Source organism: Microtus pennsylvanicus, chromosome 15 (assembly GCF_037038515.1).
Source record: "Microtus pennsylvanicus isolate mMicPen1 chromosome 15, mMicPen1.hap1, whole genome shotgun sequence".
NCBI lineage: Eukaryota > Metazoa > Chordata > Mammalia > Rodentia > Cricetidae > Microtus > Microtus pennsylvanicus.
Genome location: NC_134593.1, coordinates 20052304 through 20071437, shown reverse-complemented (window position 1 = coordinate 20071437; position 19134 = coordinate 20052304). Strand labels below are relative to the sequence as shown.

The 19134-nt window shown below is 45.7% G+C and overlaps 1 protein-coding gene across 2 annotated transcripts in view; it reads left to right on the top strand.

The window, feature by feature from the left end:
* The first annotated feature begins 5587 nt into the window (after positions 1–5587).
* The window catches only part of Atp8a2 (ATPase phospholipid transporting 8A2), a 542501-nt gene continuing 528954 nt past the window's right edge, over positions 5588–19134 (top strand). The window contains exon 1 of one of the 2 annotated variants that reach the window (XM_075950134.1): positions 5588–5938. In XM_075950134.1, the coding sequence (XP_075806249.1) occupies positions 5863–5938 (76 nt within the window). In that variant the 5' untranslated portion in view covers positions 5588–5862. The remainder of the gene's footprint in view (positions 5939–19134) is intronic. The other variant, XM_075950131.1, reaches the window with a different exon arrangement.

Here is a 19134-nt window from a genome sequence, read left to right as displayed (position 1 = left end):
GGTTATATTATAAATACTTTTCAATTTATCAAATACTCTTAAAACTTTTGTATTTAAAGACTATCAAGGTTCTCTTTCTACACTGATGGTGGGAATGGTGCAGTTACTATAGAAATCCACAGAGATTCTTCAGAAAACTAAAACTAGCATGTGATTCAACTGTACTACTCTTGGGTCTGTATCTGAAAGATTCTGATTTAATATACCAGAGACACGTGCACACCCATGTCCATTGCTCTAGTGTTCACAACAGCCAGGAAATGGAACCAGCTTAGCTGTTCATCAACAGATGAATGGTAGAGAAAAAGTGATACATATGTAAAATTTTATTCAGTTATGAATGAAAATGAAATAAGGACATCTATAGGCAAATGCATGCAACAGGAAATCATTGTTAGGCAAAATAAGTCAGACTCAGAAAATATGACATTTTTTCTTATATGTGGAATGTAGGTTTAAATCTCTCTCTCTCTCTCTCTCTCTCTCTCTCTCTCTCTCTCTCTCTCTCTCTGTGTGTGTGTGTGTGTGTGTGTGTGTGTTTTGTGTGTAGGTTGTGAAAAAAAAGCTACCATGAGAGGGGCAAACAGCATCTTGAAGAAGAGAAGTGTTAAGAATGTAGAATGTAGTTGGCTGGGCATGGTGGTGCACACCTTTGATCCCAGTACTTGGGAGGCAGAGGCAGGTGGATCTCTATGAGTTGGAGGCCAGCCTGGTCTACTTGTCAAGTTCCATGCCAGTCAAGGCTGCATAGTGAGATTCTGTCTCAGAATAAAAGGAATTGACATGAAAGGACTGTCATCTAGGGACAGACAGGGGCTTGGAGAATGACCGTGGAGGAAGGGGATGAAGTGAGCAAGCTATATATGTCTGAAAATGCCACAATGGAGCTTCTCTTTCCATGGCACACCAACTTTAAATATTAAAATAATTCAGGGCATTTTATTTATTTGCACATCTTCTTACTCACTGGGCTTCTTCTCCAAAATTTTCCTCCTGAAATAACGTGACCACTACAGCATTTAAAATGTTATTTCTTCTATTTGTATTTCAAAGGTCAAGACAGTGAACTGTGAGCCTCTTGACTATACAATTTGACAGTCTTAGCATACACACCTCGTATGTACCCTTTGTTGACAATAGTCTTAGCATATGCACCCCATATCTACCCTTTGTTGACAAACAAGTTTCTGTGACCCTGGAAGTTCCCTTGAGTCCCTTTCCCTCCCAGCAAACCTCCACAACTTGACCTGGTATTGTTGTGAATCCAGCTGAGTCAGGTCACTCAGTCATGTTGAATGGGTTTCTAGATTTATCTCCATTGTTTGATGATCTGCTCCCCGTTTCTGAGTCACCTTCCATTTTAGGACCAGACTCCAGTTGTGCTTCCGTGACCTGTTAATGGCTGTTTGGACTGTCTCCAGTTTGGGGCTATTATGAACAAGGTTGCTATTAATACTAATTTTGAGTATTTCTGTAGAAATGTTCACTTCTCTTGGGTATCTGAAAGTAGACTTTCTTAGCCACAAGAAAGGTGCATATTGATCTTTCTGAGAAACCGCTAGGTCTTATTTGTCTGTCCTTTAAGAGGTTATACCAATCTATACCCCCACTGGCAATATATAAGTTGAGGTAGCTCAGCATCCTCCACAGTATTTGGAATTATTTTTTGATTTGGATATGCTGACCATGGCAAAATAGATTACTATTTTAATTTTCACATTCCCGGTGACTACTGACAATTGTCACCTTTCAGGTGACTATGTGCATTTTGCTTATCTTCTTTGATAAGTGTCTGTTTAGGTATTTTGACCAGTTTTGAAAAACTTGATTTGTGGGAATGATTTACATATAGAAAGTCCTTTGATTTAAGTGTTGTGGAAAAATCTCTTCCCAGTTCATGGCCTGCCTCTTCTCCATCTTGTCCTATCTTTTGCTGAGTAGAAGCTTGTTTCTAATGCTAATAATAACGTTTACTTTTATGGCTAGCACTTTTCATGTCCTTGCATGACATCTTTCCCCCATTTTTCTTGAAGATTGAAATACTTTTTTTTTTAGTATTTATGATTCATTTTAAGTGTTGTGCATGAATAAAAGGCTACACCCCCCTCCCCATTCTGGGCATTAAGCTGCCACAAGATTGTCTATTGAGAAGATTGTCTCCACTCTACTGAGTTGCTTTTTAGTGTCTTTACCAAAATTCCTTTACCATATGGCTCTGGGTCTATTTCTAGACTCTCTGTTCTGTTTCAACGAGCTAGTTCTCTATTTATTGCTGACACTCTATGGTCTCCTTGCTTTTACCATGTTCTCTGGGAGTCTGCATGCCATGTAGTCAGCATATTAAGTGTGGAGAACTTACACATCTTTTATTAAGTTTTCTATACACTGTACAGTGTGCTTTCAGCAATATTTTAATAAAATTAAATGAGCTCGTTTCTAGTTCTGCTAGATTGCATTTCCCCAAATGGCTGCAGCGATGTTTCTACCTCCCATGCTCTCCCAGCATCTTGTCGCTCTGTCTCCTGCCTGCTTGTGCCAACTGGGCCTTTGTGACTGTCTGGACAACCAGGATGTGGCAGAAGTGGCACACCCTGCGTTCCCAGGCCAGTTTAGGACAGGCGGCCCTGTGTCTTGAACTATCTACTCTTGGAATCCCATCACCTGGTTTCAACAGGAGCAGAGGTCCCAGCAGCAGGCCAGTAGCAGATGCCAGACAATGAAAGGACGAATAGAATAATTGATGGGAGGAGCTCCTTGGTGACTGTCCTGTTTTCACTGGGAAGACAGGGAGCCGCAGCCTACTATGTCTTTATTCTGTGCACAGCTTGGGGACACCGCTATCTTTCAAAAAGAAAAGGAACTCTTTAGAAATGAGAATTCAGATAGAACTTAGGCCATCAAAATGTAGCCGTGGAATCTTTAGTAAGAATCTGTTGAAAACAGATTTACAAGACGAGATTTCCCTTCAAAGACCGTTTACCCAATACTGTCAGAATTGACTGTTAGCTTGTTGGTCTGTAAATAACAAGCAAGAAGAGAAAGTATACAAGGAAGGAAGGAGTTAGTCTGTGGACAGGAGGAAAGGAAAGAATCAGGTTGGGTTATAGGCCTGTGCTGGGATATTCTGATTGATATTTTCTTTCAATGTGCTGTATGCATGCCCTTTTCTTTTTTAAATATTGCATATGTATAATAGTCACACGCACTTGAAAAGAAACTGTTCTAGGGCTGGTAGCTTAGTCAATTTCAGTAATGCTGGCTCTCCCCAGGCATCATTCCTCCCCTGACAGGCTGCTCTGTTCTTGACTTGGGAAAACCTGCAGCCATGGCCAATGAATTGAAGCAACGATCTTGAAGGTAATGTCATACTGCTTCCAAAAAGTGGAATGACACACACCTAACGGACTGTCCTATTGCTCTGGATTTTGTGCCCGCTTTTCTTTCCCCCTGCTGTTGGGTCTTCTATACGTCTAGCCCAGACTGGGCCAGGACAAAAGGGTTTCTGTTCAAAGTCAGCATCAGTTGTGTGCGATTCATATAGCCATAGGATTCTATGCTTAGGAAATGATGGAATGCCGCTCATTGCTTTGTTTTCTCCTGAGTGCATATGATTCCTTTTAGTACCTGGATGATGGGACTGAGGTCTGGATTCTGGGGCTGGGGCCAGTCTACTCTCTTCAGCTTTGTAAAAGGCAGTGAGGCGAATTTACCGTGGAGATAAGTGCAACTCCCATTTATGGCTCTTGATGTGCGGCAAATGAGCTGCCTTAATGCTCCTCCTACATGCATGAGGGCTCACACCTGTAACCTCCACACTTGGGTGGCTGGGGCAGGAGGATTAGCACCAGTTCCAAATCATCCTGGGCTACACAGTGAGCCCCAGGCCAGCCAGGGCTCCAGCACGGTAAGACTCTTTTTCTTCTATATCACCACCCATCACACTTCTCCAGAGCATTTGGCCAGTTTGGTTACTGGAAGGTACCTAAAAAGTCAGGAACAATAAACTCGTTTTATGCTCTGATTCTGTGAAATCAAAGGACAATCAAAAATAACCATTGCCTATTTTGTTGTTCTCATCTAGTTCTCCTCAATTTTTTTTCTTGTTTGGGGCATAATAATAACAAATAAGTTTTCCTTCAAGCCCCTTTCAATATTTTGCATATTCCTCAGGGCATTATCACAGAAAGCGTATGGAACCAATAGTGGTCCATTTTTATATCTGCAGTGCCATGGTCAACCAAAGCTATGAAAGTACCCTTCCTTGGTCTGGGAGATTCACTGAGAAGTTCTGCCACCCCGAACCTCAGCTCAGCACTTGAGACATTTCCCTCTTGGACCTTCCTGCTAAAGATTCGTTTCTTCTCAGAACCGTGTTTCCTCTGAGGACCAGAGCTGAGATTTTTTTGTAGGAGGCACGGGGGTCTCCGTGTTCACAGATAAGCCCTTGGGGAACCTGGAATGTTAAGCACACAGGGCTGTGTCTTCAAGGGATGGAAAGTAAGGCCTGTTCTTGCCCAGAAGGCTGAACGGCTTCTCCAGCCTGGTGACCTTTTGTCCGGTCTCTGTGGCCAGAGACTCCTTCAGGACCAGACCCTGACCACAGACTTGTTTCTCTCAGTCGATCTATAGAACCCATCTGTACTGACTTTACAGAAAATTTTGATGTAGACGCGTTTGATCTGTATTTAGCTGCCTTTGTTTCTTAAGACGATTTGTGTATGTTTTGCTGTGCACGTGGGACTGAGTTAACACCAGAATAGTTTTCACCAAATTGTGCTGCGCTAAATATGCCTAAATTAAACCCCTTGCCTGCCGTCAGACTGGGAAGTTTGAACCCACATGGGCTACAGAGTTGTGTTGAGCCAACTGTCTTCCTACCTCCTAAGGCTCATCTCTCTGCAGCCCCCTAAGTTCTCAGAGACACCCCCATTTTTATGCAAAAGGAAAGGCAAAGATCACTTCTGCAAGCGCAGGAGCACAATCAGGTTGGCTGGCTTGTTTTTTGCTCTTTTAGTCTAAGGTCAAGATTTCATCAGACATAGTAAAGATTTAGTTGGTTTCTTCCTCACTACCCCCATGGAACTGCGCTCAGAGGGACTCAGCTTAAACATTAAGGGAAGGGAGAAATCAAACAAAAGCAGGTCGAATGACCTTGGGCCGGTCACCCCTTACCTCTCAATGGATTTGTTTGCATGTAGAAGGTGCAGTGCGTGTATCGTGGGCGTGGATGTGTGTGGTGGGTGCCCCTTACAGCGTTCTGAAGGACTGACGATTGTGACAAGCCGTGGAGGACAGGGGCTGCAGACCCAGCACTTCTTTGAGTTTCAGGTCCCAGCTTGGAAATTCCTGTTCTGCGCAAAGGACCCAGGAGGACCCCATCGGACTGGATGCAAAAGAAAAGAAGCTGCTAACGAAAAAGGGAAGGGAGTAGGAGGACCCACGGCTGCACAGCACAAGTGACAGGCAGGGGAGATAAGGTAGCCGACTTCCTGAGGCCCAGAGCCGTCCAGGTGCGCCCATCCCCTCCCGGAGCCCGCACCCAGCCCCGTAACCCTGCCCGCTCCTCCCGCGCCACCTGCCAGGACTCCGACTGGAGGCGCAGCCTCCTGCGGGCCCCCGCCCCCGCGTTGCCGGGCCAGCGAGGCCGCCGCGGCGTTCGGGGCGCCGCCGCATTGGCCGCTGCGGTGCGGGAGGCGCGGTCGGCGCAGCCTCGGGGCTGCGGGCACAGACTGGAGCGTCCCGCGGCGCTCGCTCTGCCCTAGGTCGGCTCGCCCATGGCCCTGGCTCTGTGGCCCTGGCGCCCAGCCCCGCACGCAGTCTCCATCGCCCGCCTCTGGTTGTCCAGTCCGCCAGCCGCGCGCGATGCTGAACGGTACGGGCCTGGACCAGTCGTTTAAGATGTCGTTGCCGCGGAGGGCAAGGATCGGCGCGTCCGTGGGTGAGCGGGGAGGGTGGGCCACTGGGGCAGGGGTGGCGCACGCGGCTGGGAGACTCTGCTCCGCCCTTCGTCCTGTCCCCTCCCCTGGGCGCCTTGGGCTGCGGGACTCTGGACGCCACGCCCTACTGCCCCCTGGCTGGACGTCCTTGCACCCACCCGGCACTAAGCCTCCTGCGGGAGCGAGGGAGCGGCAAGTGTGAGAAGTCTCAGGCCCCTGGCACCGTTGTGTATGAATGTGTGCGTGTGCATGTGTCCGTGTCTGTGTGTGCATGCGTGTGTGTGTGTGTGTGTGTGTGTGTGTGTGTGTGTACACAGGCTAGCGCGCGCGCGTCAGGTCCGTGCGCACTTACGCGGTGATGCGGATGCCGGAAAGGACCAAAGCATCAGTTTTCTGCCCTGTCCCCAGTCCTGGAGGGCACAGTTTGGTCACTGAGAGGACTTGTTGCCTCCCAGGCTGTCTGCTACAGAGACTTAAGGGAAGCAGAAGGTTACTAAGAGTGTTTTCACCACCTGGGGCCCAAGTGCTCAGGCTTACACTAAGGACTTAGGCTTACATTACACGGGAAAGCTGCGGGAAGCTGCGGAGACTTGGTGCACTCATAAACACCCTCTGGCAGTGGCTTGGCTGGGATTGGAAATACAGCTTCCCCAGCTAGTCACTTTAGATGTTTTTGTTGTTTAATACTCTTAGACCAGGCACATCCAACGCTCTGTGGCTACAGCACTTGATAGGTGACCTAGATGCTTATGTGTTGCAAAACTGGAGGGGGAACCTCCAAAATAATGCCCTGTCTTGCATTTCAGGCCTCCTTGAAAGGAGTCTGGGTAGCTCTCTGATGCAGAGGGTTCAAGGTTTAGGTTCGGAGTTGAGGATTGTGTGTTTTGAGATAATAGGCATATAAAAATAAATGATCTTTCCATTTCCACTGTTGAGCAATGTAAGGGAGAAGAAACTCATTTTAGCTAGTGTTTGCTCAAGTCAGGACAGCGTCACATTCCTTTCAGCAGAATCCTTTCCTGAAAGGGTCACTAGGCAACACACCAAGACTACGAGGTGGGGAGTCCCAGGGGCATCAGGGTGTAGTGTCAGAGGGACAGCCTAGGTGCCAGCAGAGGGAAGTGTGTGCTTTTCAAAGCAGTGCCACGGATGCAAGGCTTTGTGAAGAAAGAAGCATTCCCGGATGGGAAGGGTACAGAACTTCTTCTTTGGGGGAAGAAGGGAGAATGTAAGATTTAGTTTTGATCATGTCCCATCAGAGATGAGATGCCCACTGGAAAGCAGAGTGGGGATGGGTTGGCTTATGAGCCTGCGTTCACAGTCAGAGATCTAAGTTTCAGAGTGCTCCCCAGGATGCCTCAGTGGGTACCTCCCTGCAGGTATGCGGGGCCTCCTCCCAGAAGAGCCCCTCTTTAATGTTCTGCATCGTTTAAGCTTCAGGTCTTGATTTCTGCACAGGGCTACACCATCTCATTGTTCACTGGGTCCCCCCAAATTATGTAATTAATACCAGAGGATTCTGAAGGTGTCCTGAGCATTCCAGTATTTTCAAATTTGGAGGGTCTTAGGGGCAACAGAAAGGGACTGGAATAGGATGTACCGGATCCCAGCAAGTCGGGAAAGCCGCCAAGAACTCCAGAAAGAATCTGGGCATTGATGCTTGGCTTCATCTGTGGAGGTCACTGATGCCCTTGGAAGAGCTGCTATTGTATAACTGTGGGGCAAAATAGCTATTAGAGGGGGTGCAAGAGAGGAAGACAGGACTTGAATACAGACTGTCTATGACACTCTTTAGGGAAAACTTTGCAGAAAATGGAGGGAAAAGCAAACGGAGTGGTAGCTGTAGAAAGTAAATTCCGGGGAGGACGCTTTGCAGACTGACTGCCTGGTCCAGCTGTGCAGTAGTATGAACACTCAGTCTAGAGTTTCTCAGTGGTCTGCGGTGTGAGCATCAGTAAGGAGCAGGGTTCAGAACTCAGCAGTTTAGAGAGAAAGGTCTAGGAGTTTCTGAAGGTGGAGGGCTTTGGGACCTTGTTGATGACAGGTGTGGGATGCAGAAGAGAAAATGTGTGGCTTTACAAGACGGGTCTATGTAGAGCACATAAATCATGGATGGGCAAGAGGGAGGCTGGGGTGGAAACCTGGGCAAAGGCCCTGACAATTGCCTACTCCCATAAAGTAGAAGGGACGTGTGACTTTCGAAGAAGCCTGCTGCTTCTCATTTAGTGCAAACTAGCAAAGGCAATCTGAGGCTCATAGCTCCTTCAAGATTAGGTGCCACACAGTCGACTGTTTACTAAAGCACTTCCGGGATCGTTACTTCTGGTGACTGTACCTTGGACTCCTATCTTATACTCTGGGTGCCCTGGCATACCTTTGTCTGCTCCTTTCTGCAGCCATCTGTCATTCACCAAATGATGGGGATCCAAAGACCAGTTGACTTTGGTTGGCTGTAACAAGAGTTCCTGGATATGTATTGACCACCTTCCATGTGCCAGACACTTCAGGGCCCTGGTGATGGATCCCTGGACAGTATAGGTGCTCTCTGGATGGAGCCCAAGGTCTAGGGAAGAGTCCAAAGCATACTGTCAGAGCTCTCAATCATACCCAGCCTTGAGTCTACATGCACAGGCAAAGCACACAGTTGAAGAGGGAAGTGAAGCACACATGTGTGTATAGGTGTGTGGGCAGTGACATGGGGGAGGAGGACAGAAGGGAAGGGAGAGCTGTGTTCTGGGGACAACAACATTCGTGTTCTCCAGGGTAGAAGCTTCTTTCCTCTTGCTGAGTTTCTGAATTTGGCTTCATGAAAGATTGGCAATAAAGAGCAGGCAGACAGCAATCCCCGGGCCTGTGCCTTTAGTTAGATTAAATACAGGACCTGGAGGGCTTCAAGGCCTACTGAGGATGCCCTTGCAGGTCTGTTCCAACTTCTTTACCCAAACCCTTTCATCTCCCCTGGCCTCTTCAGGTCAGTAGTGTGTTTTGTTTGTCTGTTTGACTGGGCTCCTGTGTGGGTCTAGTTTTCTTGCATCTCCTGTAACTGCCTGTCCTGAGTTTTAAAGGAAGGGCGTGGGGACAACAGAAGATGCCAGAAGCTGTGATATAGAATCTAAGAGCTGGTAGATGGCATAGAAATGCTTTAATCCCTTCCACTTTACAGCAAACTATTTCAGAGCAGCTGGTTCATTTCTAGCAGAACCAACTAATTTCCAAGGCCCAATGGTGCGGTTCAGGATGAGTTCCAGTCCACACAGGGCAAGCTCATTCTACACTGTTTCCTCTGCTCTGGTAGAAAATAAGGCAGACACGGGTCTCATATCTCTCGCTTCTGTGGTCTGCACTACCCAGTGGGCACTCTACACACAGACTTAAACCATCTTTGTCCTAGATACTTTTGTACTTGACCTGAGGGTCTAGATTATATTTGGGAGTTCTTGGAGACAGTGTCTGTTGGGGGTAGATACCAGACTAGGTTTAGAGAGAAATAGGTTCAAACTTTGAAATTGTCTTCTGCTTCCTATGGGCCATTTCTTTACTTACATTATAGAATGAGGATGTGAAGAAAGAGTCTCCTCCCCAGAGCTCTTGTGTGTGTGTGTGTGTGTGTGTGTGTGTGTGTGTGTGTGTGACTTGCATAGCACAGCAGTGCACATATTAATTACTGGATGCATGATCAAGTAAGACAGTCGCTAGTTCTTAGGTTGCCCATCACAACCTGACATGGTCTCCTCTACCTAGACCCCTATTTCAAGTGATACAGAAGCGGGGACATCTTCAGCTGTTGGATTTTCTCCTCTAAATCTAATGATGGCTTACCCAGGATGTGGCTGCATAAAGGTATTTCTAGGTTTGCATGACGCAGAAATCCATACTCACCAACTACCCAGATCCTACCCTGCCCGTTCTCTAGTGTCTGACACTTGTCACCTTCCCTACACTGTCCTGTCTTATGCCTGCAGGTGGCCACGATGCCCTTAATTTGATGACTTTAGTTGTTTAATAATTAATTCCCTTTTACAATGGCTGCTTTATCTTAAATCCTCATCTGATCGAGGTGCCAGCTAGACAGATGGATTACATTAAAATTATTCTCTTAGAACCTTTGGATGGTTTATGAGAGGATGTTCAGACAGTGCCTCTGAAGCCCCTTGTCCCTGGGGCTTTTCACATTTGCTAAATATAACCCCCGGTCAATCGCACACCGAGACAAGATGTTATTTACATCCTATTAGGCCAGTGAAAGTGCCCAGGGCAAATGTTAACAACCACTAAGAAAGGCTAAAAATAAAAGTGAGCTCACACTCATGCCCTGGCAGCTTCTCCATATCATTGTCAAGGGCAGACACAATGCCTAACCTGCCGCGTGGCGCTGGGACAGTTATGTCCGTGTCCCTCCCGGGCTATGTATGCACTTAGGTGTGTCTATGAGAGTGCATCCAGGTCTGGCGCGTCCCCTTGTTCTAGGGACTTTAGAAGGGTGAGGCATGTAGATTTCCTGAACCCGATTTGGGACAATGTGGACCATTCTGCGAGAACTTGTGTCAACAACAAAAGTATAATAAGAGGAACATACATATGATAATTGTCCATTAACATCAGTGTGGTGGAGGGCTCAGTATGCCGGCCTGCTTCCTTACGCCTGTGTGTGTTCTGTGTCTGTGCTCCTTGCACTGAAGGAGTATCTCTCACCTGCTTGTGAAAGAAAAATGGGTATGTCGTAGCTTCTCCTAAAACTGTGGCTTCATCTTCGCTCATTTTGATTCAAAGATTTCCGCGTTTGGAACGTAGTTCCCTGCATTTGAGTCATTGTGTTGGGCAATGAGCACGCGTTCATTTCAGACATTCTCAAGGAGCATCTGAGCACAGCTTCATCGCCAGAGACACCACGTCAGCCAGAGGGTTCCCAGGATTACTGTAGATGTTTCAAGCACATCACTGAGATTGGTTGTGCAGAAAACTGGGGCAGCAAAGGATTCCTTGGTGTGAGCACTTTTGCCGTGCAGAATCTCACTGCAGACGCCACGTTCAGAGACAGTCGCTGGCGTCAGGTCCTGGCACCTTAATGGCAAGGATCTGTTCATTCTTATTCAGAGGACGCGGTCATGGCTGGTCCGCGGTTATCCAGTTAGTGAGAGATTAGGCCTCCTGCAAACCGTTTTCAGGTCAGCTCCATAACCCGTTATCCCCATTTAAGACTCTTGTCAATTTTCTTTTTACTTTCTTCATCCTAATGCCCCGAGCATGCATATCTTGATTTCAAAACTCTGGAGTTTTTGCCTTTAAAGTCCACACTAGTGGTCACTGTCTCTGTGACAAGCAAGTTAAGTGACAATCCCTTCTTTAGAGTGCCAGGGGACCTGCCCAGCAGCTAGGTTTTAGCCCAGCAGTTGGCTTAGGGTTTACTACAGGGTCATTGGTGTCATGCCCCAGCTGTACGCTGCTGCCCAGATGACCATGTTGTTCTTTTCTGCTGGAACACAACCTAAGTTTACGCAGCTTGAGTCCATCTTCCTTGTTACTCTTTCTAGATGTTTGGAAATGGATTTTTTTCAACTCTATTATTTATTCCATGGTCTCATTTTCTGGTGGTAGGGTTTGGGAAGAGATTTTTTTTTTAAAGGGAATACAGAAATGTGGGCAGGTAAGTGGGTGGGATCTCCCAGTGAGAATCAGCTAGGCTGGATACAAACACGGGGGATGAGTGGAGGCTGTAAATGAAGTCTAAAGTTTGGTCATGACTTGGCAAACACAGAATGGCAAATATTAAATGGTTGTTTGCTTTAGTGGTGGAACCAGTGGGGTCAGAGGGGAGGGGAGAGGCTTTTCCTCCTCACAAGAAGTGGTTGTGCTGACAAAACCGAAATGTTTATGGAAGAGGGAACTTCAATTAAAAAATTGTCTCCATCAGTTTGGCCTGTAAACATATCTGTGAGTTAGTTTTCTGTTTAATGATTGATGTGGGAGGGCCCAGACCATTCTGGGCAGGTGGTCCTGGGCTGTATAAGAAAGTAAGCTGAGGGGCTGGAGCCATGACTCAGCAGTTAAGAGCACTGACTGCTCTTCAACAGTCTATAACCCCAGTTCTGATGGCGTCCTCTGGCCTCTAGGCACTGCATGCATATAGTGCACAGGCATATATGCAGACAAATACCCATATACACAAAGATTAATTTACAAAATGAGAGAGAGAAGGAAGAAAGAAAGAAAGAAAAAAAGGAGAGAGAAAGAAGAAAGAAAAGATCTGAGCAAGTCATGGAGAATGATCTAGTAAGCAGCTTTCCTCCATGTTTCCTGCCTCTGCTCCTGTTTAAATTCCTACCCGACTTCCCTCTAGAATGGATTGTAATTAGGACGCATAAATCAGATAATCCTTCTATCCCTAAGTTACTGTTGGTCAGTTTATCATAATGGAGAAGCAAGCTGGACAGTGATGTTTGCACCTCACTTGTCTGATAACGTCTTAGATTTTTTAAATGTGTATGTAGAGGCATCTCTCTCTCTCTCTCTCTCTCTCTCTCTGTGTGTGTGTGTGTGTGTGTGTGTGCGTGCACGTGCGTGTGCTCCTGTACTTGCCAGGGCACACTATGAAAGTTGCACAAATTGCGGGCGTGGGTTCTCTCCCACCATGTGGGTGAGATTGAATGTAGGTCATCAGACGGGTCAGCTAACACCTTCACCTGGTGGGCCATCTCACTGGCCTTATGCCTCACGTGTTTTATATTGTCTTTGGGAAAGTCCAAGATGTCATGGGTATGGTAAACAATGCTTTGCAGACCGCTGTCAACAGATGGTCAAAGAGGAAGGTGAATTTGTAGATGTCCGCCAGCCAGGATGGGGGCACGAGCTCTGTGGGACTGACTGATGGTGAGTCAGAACAGAGCTGTGCAGTGATGTAAAAATACACACCGAATTTACAGGACTTAGTATGGAAAGGAAATCTGTGGGGCATGGTGGCCCACATGGTTAATCCCAGCACTCAGGAAGCAGAAGCAGATGGGTCTCTGTGAGCTCCATCCAGACTAATCTACACAGCAAATGTCAGGCCAGCCAGGGCTACACAGAGAGTACACACACACACACACACACACATACACACACACACATGCACGCACACACACACACATACGCACACACACTCACACATTCAACGTATATATCATATGTATATATATGAAAGTTATTCATCATCCATATATTCAGTTATACATTAGTGATAATGCTTTCTGTTTACTACATGGTGAAAAACTATCTAGTGTATATCAGGTTAAAAATGTACTAGTTAATTGTTTATGTAATTTTAATTTTTTTGAGACAGAGTCTTACTGTATAGCCCTGACTGGCCTAGAACTTATTTTGTAGGCTAGGTTGGCCTTGAACTCACAGAGAGCCACCTACATCTGGCTCTGAGATTAAAGGTAAGCACTACCATACCCAGCTTTTAATTTTACTTTTATTTTGTATGCCTACTAGAAATTAAAATAATTAGTATACAGGGTATTAGATTTTATTGTGGTATTTTAAATCTAGTGTTAAAAAATGTAAAGGATGTTCATAGCTTGTGTCATATTTCTGTTGGACAACACCTTTACAGATCAGGTTCAAGATTTATCTTATTCTCTGACAGTTTTATTCATGTCACATTGATCATACTCACTCCATGTCCACTCCAATTCTCCCTCATCCTCTCATTTTCGCTCTAAATATCCCAACATGTCCTTTTCTACCTTCATGTTCCTCGCTTTTGTAACCCACTGAGCCCAGTTTGTGCTGCTTGATAGAATGTTTATTGGTCTTGTTGTCTTGATACAGTGCAGGCCTTGTGCAGGTGACCATAGCTGCAAAGGAGGCCTTGTGCAGGTGACCATAGCTGCAAAGGAGGCCTTGTGCAGGTGACTACAGCTGCAAGGGATTCATGAGTCATGTCTGGTTCAAACATTTCTGCTCTGTTGTACTTGAAATTGTGTACTTTCTAATGTAAAATGATCCAAGTAGGAAACTGAGATTGTGGGAGGGTGGGTTCCAGATTCTTGCCTAGGGTTCTCAGCTTCTTCCTAGGGAAGACATCAGAGCCCACGTTCTTAGATTCCTACAGAATTCCTTCCAGGCTTATATTGTCTTCTTACCTTGTATGAAATTTCCTTTGGGAACAATCTATTTTAATTTTGAAAATAAACTAGGTCATACTACTGTGAAATTCTATTCTATTTCTTTGAACCCAGTCTCTGACGAAATCAAACTGCTTCAGTCTTTGACTGTTGTCTGATAATTTTAGCCAAGGTTTGTAGAGATTGTTGGATATGATGATCTATGAATTCATGGGATAAAGGACTCATGACCTCATGTGGCACCTTGTAGAGAGAACAGCCTCACATCGTCACTGTGCAGTCCCAGTCCCCTTCACAAGACCAGTGACTGTCTCAGATGTCATTTCTTTTCTAGGTATTAATTAGTGTTGAGCTGGACTTGTTTTAGAGAAACAGGTGTTACCCCACCCACCCTCTCTCCATGTACTTCTTCTCTTTACTGCGTTATCTTCTCACCTAAGTGTAACAGAAAAGCTCAGGAAGTAAACGCCAAAGGGGGAAAACCCTTGAGTAGATTTGCTATAGTCTGGATATGGTTTGAGTCTGTCCCCAGAGGCTCTTGTGTCAGAAGCCTGGTTTTCAGTGTGGTGGTGTGGTGACTTGGGGGCTTAGCAGAACATCTTTAAGTCAGTGAGAATGTGTTCTCAGAGGAGATTGAAGTCAATTCTTGTGCGACCTCTAGTTAGTTCTCCCAGAAGGTTGCCATAAAGGATCAACCTGGACACTCAGCGGCTTCTCTTGCTTCTTCTCATACCATGTGACTCTCCTCCACATGTGTGTGCCTGCCAGTGCAATACTAGCCATCATGAGGTCCTCGGTAGATCTTAATTGAGGCCCAAACCCTTCAGAACTGTGAGTTAAACAAACCTCTTTTCAAATTAAAGTTATTTACCTTCCAGTGTATCAGTAGAGCAGCCGAAAATGGACCAAGACTGTGTGGAAGCACACTGGGGCTCTCAGCATCCCCAAGTCTTGTGGAGGAGAAGACAAAGGTAGGTTTTATTACAAGGGATAATGCTGAAATGCTTTAATTGTTCAGGATTCTGAGAGCTTAGGGATTACGTTTAAATCACACATTCTTAAGTTTTTCTTAAGCTGTCATAGTAAACAGTGGCGGTGGCCAGGCAGCAAACACCGTGTGATTATGTTTAGCTAACATTGCCTGGGTAGTGTACGGTTAGTGTGCTTGCTCTTTGGATCTATGAGTCCCATATATGATGAACGGCTGACTGTAGTGTTCAGTAGCTTTCAACAGGGAGTCTTAGACTACACACATGGGGATAGAGTGAGGCTGAGGGGCACAGGGAAGGGGAGCCATTCTATAGTTATAAGTATCTCATCTAGACTTTTTAAGCATGAGGAATATGCAGGGCAATGCCAGTAGTGATAAACTGAGGGTGTGTGATGACATCACAGTGTCGCATTGTGGTGTCAGCACTATGATGTCAGCATGGTAGTGACTGTATGAGGACACACTTGTAGTTTTATGTGGAGACAATGTTGTGGCATGTCTCCCCACAACGGTAGCATACAGAATAGCTCTCCTGCCCTAAAGATCTCTGTGCCGCATTCACTTGTCCCACCCTCCTTCCTGACCCCTCGGAGCCCTTGTGCATTTCACATTTCCATGCTTTTGCTTCCTGTAAATGTCAGACATTGGGAGTCAGCCCATCTCTAGACTGGTTGCTTTCACCTTGTAAGATGTACTTAATGTTTCCTCTTATTTTATCTGGCTTGGTAATTTCTTTCTTTCTTTCTTTCTTTCTTTCTTTCTTTCTTTCTTTCTTTCTTTCTTTCTTTTTTCCCTGAACAACAGTTAGTTATCTGCATATTTTCCATTCATCCACGGGAGGGACATCTTGCTTGTGTCCAGATGGACGGAATGTGCTGGCTAGTGGTTTGGTTTTGCTTTTGTCATCTTGACATAAGCCAGGGTTATCTGGGAAGAGGGAACCTCAGCTGAGGACTTGCTGTTACCAGACTGGCCTTGTAGGCAGGTCTGTGGGACATTGTCTTAATGATGGTTGTGGGAGGATCCAGCCCACTATGTGATACCACCCTCGGGCAAGTGGTCCTGGGTTGTATAAGAAACCAGCTGAAGCCATGCGGTAGTGCGCATGCCTTTAATCCCTGCACTCGGGAGGCAGAGGCAGGCGGATCTCTGTGAGTTCGAGGCCAGCCTGGTCTACAGAGCTAGTTCTAGGACAGGTTCCAAAGCTACAGAGAAACACTGTCTCGAAAAACCAAAACAGAGAGATGCCTGTCAGCAGCGTTCCTTCATGGGTCCTGTTTGGGTTCCTGCCCTGCCCTCCCTCAGCAGTAGACTACAAGCTGTAAATGAAATAATTCCTTTCCTCCCCTAAATTGCCTATGGCCGGTGTTTATCACCTTAAAGGAGAGCACACAGTGGGGGGAGTTATGGTTTAAGCTGCTCTCAGAACTTGTGTGCAGGCTTCTGTGTGGACAATCGTTTTCATAACAAAGCAAAATTGCTGGGCCATATGGTGAGAGGGTTTTGTTTTGTGAGAGTGTCTGTTGCCTTGCAAAGCATCTGTAGCATTTTGCACTCCTGTTGAGAGTTCATACCATTCCATGTCCTCATCCACCCTTGGCCTTGTCATTATTTGGAATTTTAACCACTCAAAGGGCATGTATTAATATTCTGTTCTTTTAACTTGCAAGTTCATGACAATATGGGATGGGCATCTTTCCATGATTAATCGCCATGTGTATTTCTTTCCATTCTTAATTGCCACGTGTATACCTTTCTTTCCATACTTAACTACCAGGTGTATACCTTTCCATGATTAATTTGCCATGTGTATACCTTTCTTTCCATGTTTAATTACCATTCGTATACCTTTCTTTGATGAAGCACCTATCCAAATCTTTTACTCCTTTTCAAACTGAGATGATTTCTTACTAGTGATTTTCAAGAGTCCCTTATATGTTTAGGATTCAAATCTTTTATCAGAGATGCATTTCCCAAATGCTTTCTTCTAGCTCATGGGTTTGCTTTTCATTAATGTAACAGCGACTTCTTGACAAATAGATTTTTTTTTAGTTTTTAAGATTTTTTATTGATTTTATTGAGCTCTACCTTTTTCTCTGCTCCCCTCCCCACCTCTCTCCTCCCCTTCAACCCTCTCCCAAGGACCCCATGTTCCCAATTTGCTCAGGAGATCTTGTCTTTTTCTACTTCCCATGTAGATTAGATCCATGTATGTCTCTCTTAGAGTCCTTATTGTTGTCTAGGTTCTCTGGGATTGTGACTTACAGGCTGGTTTTCTTTGTTTTATGTTTAAAAATCACTTATGAGTGAGTACATATGATATTTGTCTTCTGGGTCTAGGTTATCTCACTCAAAATGATGTTTTCTAGCTCCATTCATTTGCCTGCAAAATTCAGGCTGTCATTATTTTTTTCTGCTGTGTAGTACTTCATTGTTTAAATGTGCCACATTTACTATATCCATTCTTTGATTGAGGGGCACTTAGGTTGTTTCCAGGTTCTGGCTATGACAAACAAAGCTGCTATGAACATAGTTGAGCACATGTCCTTGTGGCACGACTGAGCATCCTTTGGATATATACCCAAAAGGTTTCAGAGGTGAGACCACACAGCATATGCAATTCTGAGGCTGGAACTCACTAGGCAAACACTCGACTCTCTGGGCTGTATATCCAGTCCCCAACATGGAGTTTGATTCTTTGTGTCTTAGAAAATGCTCTTTATGTTCTTGTAGTCAAGTGATGGTTTTGGCTTATGGGATCTAGGCACTGCTTACCTTCAGCACCTGGACATACTGCTCTCCGGTCGCCTGCCCCAGGTTTGCTGAGTGGAATCCTTGTCCTCATTCTCCTTCATTTCATTTGGGTTAACTGCAGATTCGCCAGTCTCCAATGATGTAGCTGTTCTTCGCCTTGTGAAACCTCAGCAGGTGTTTCCCGTTACCTCCTCAGGGCTGAGAATTCCCATTTGACCTGAGGATTGTCTCTGTCCTTGTCTTTGGGGGAGAACTTTTCAAGTCACACAGCTTCAAGTTTTCTCTCCCTGCAGCTTCCCACCATGCTTCGGAGACACCATCCTCTCCCCAGTTCCCCCTTTGTTTTCTCCATCTCCATTTGTTTCGGACAAATTACTTGACTTTAGCTACTTTGTAATCCACAATTCTTCTTTTCCTCTCCACTTGCCAGAAGCTATCAGGCTTTCTTCAAAAAGTTAGTCTTTTTTTTCTCTTTTCTTTGTGACTGTAGGACAGTGTTGAATATTGGTGCCTGGCTTCTGTCCTGGAGAAGATGCATTATAGTCACACGAGGGCCTTTTCTAACCACTTTGATATTTGAGTTTTTTGAGAAGCGAATCATTGCCTCCTTTCTCACGCACAGAAATTGCCTATGGCTCCAGAACTCCATTGTTCCCTTGAAGTCAAGGGTTCCTGGAAGGTGCAGAGAGAAGCTGCAGGGGCCTCCAACAGTGTTTTTAGTGAGCGCAGGGTTGGGTGGGACCCATTGCCCTGGTGGGACTGCACTGGTGAGACTTGTTCCGTGAGCCTGGCTGCTCATGGTTCCTCCCCTTGCCATTGTCAGTTCACAGTGCACTATCTGGTGAATGGAACCCCACCAGAGGGAAACAGCTTCCCCACTGCCACAGGCTGACATGTCGAAGTGCATTGTGGGTCATATCAGCCACGTGAGGTATTTCTCTTAGTCTTTCCTCTTTCCTTCCTTTTTCTGGATTGTGTGCTTCCCGTGATGCTATTTTTGTTTGATTTTGTCTGGCATGGATTTTGAATTCAGGCAATTCCGTGACCCAGATGACCTAGACAACTTACTTCTTAAGTATCCTCAGGGGAGTTACCTAATTCTCTTAGTCTCGCCATCTCCTGTCTGTAAAGAGTGGCTGCTAATACCTTTCTACCCTGAGTGAATTCTTGAGCAACTTAAGCAAGGTAACCCCTGTAAAGCATGGGCCATGACTCAGGACTTAGTGTTGCTTATCACTGTGAAAACCATTTGCTGAAGCTATGGCTACTAGTGTGGTGGTGTGACATTCTTGAGTGTCACGCTAGCGGCCCAGGGACTGAACTGCCTCCCCTACCTCACTGCATC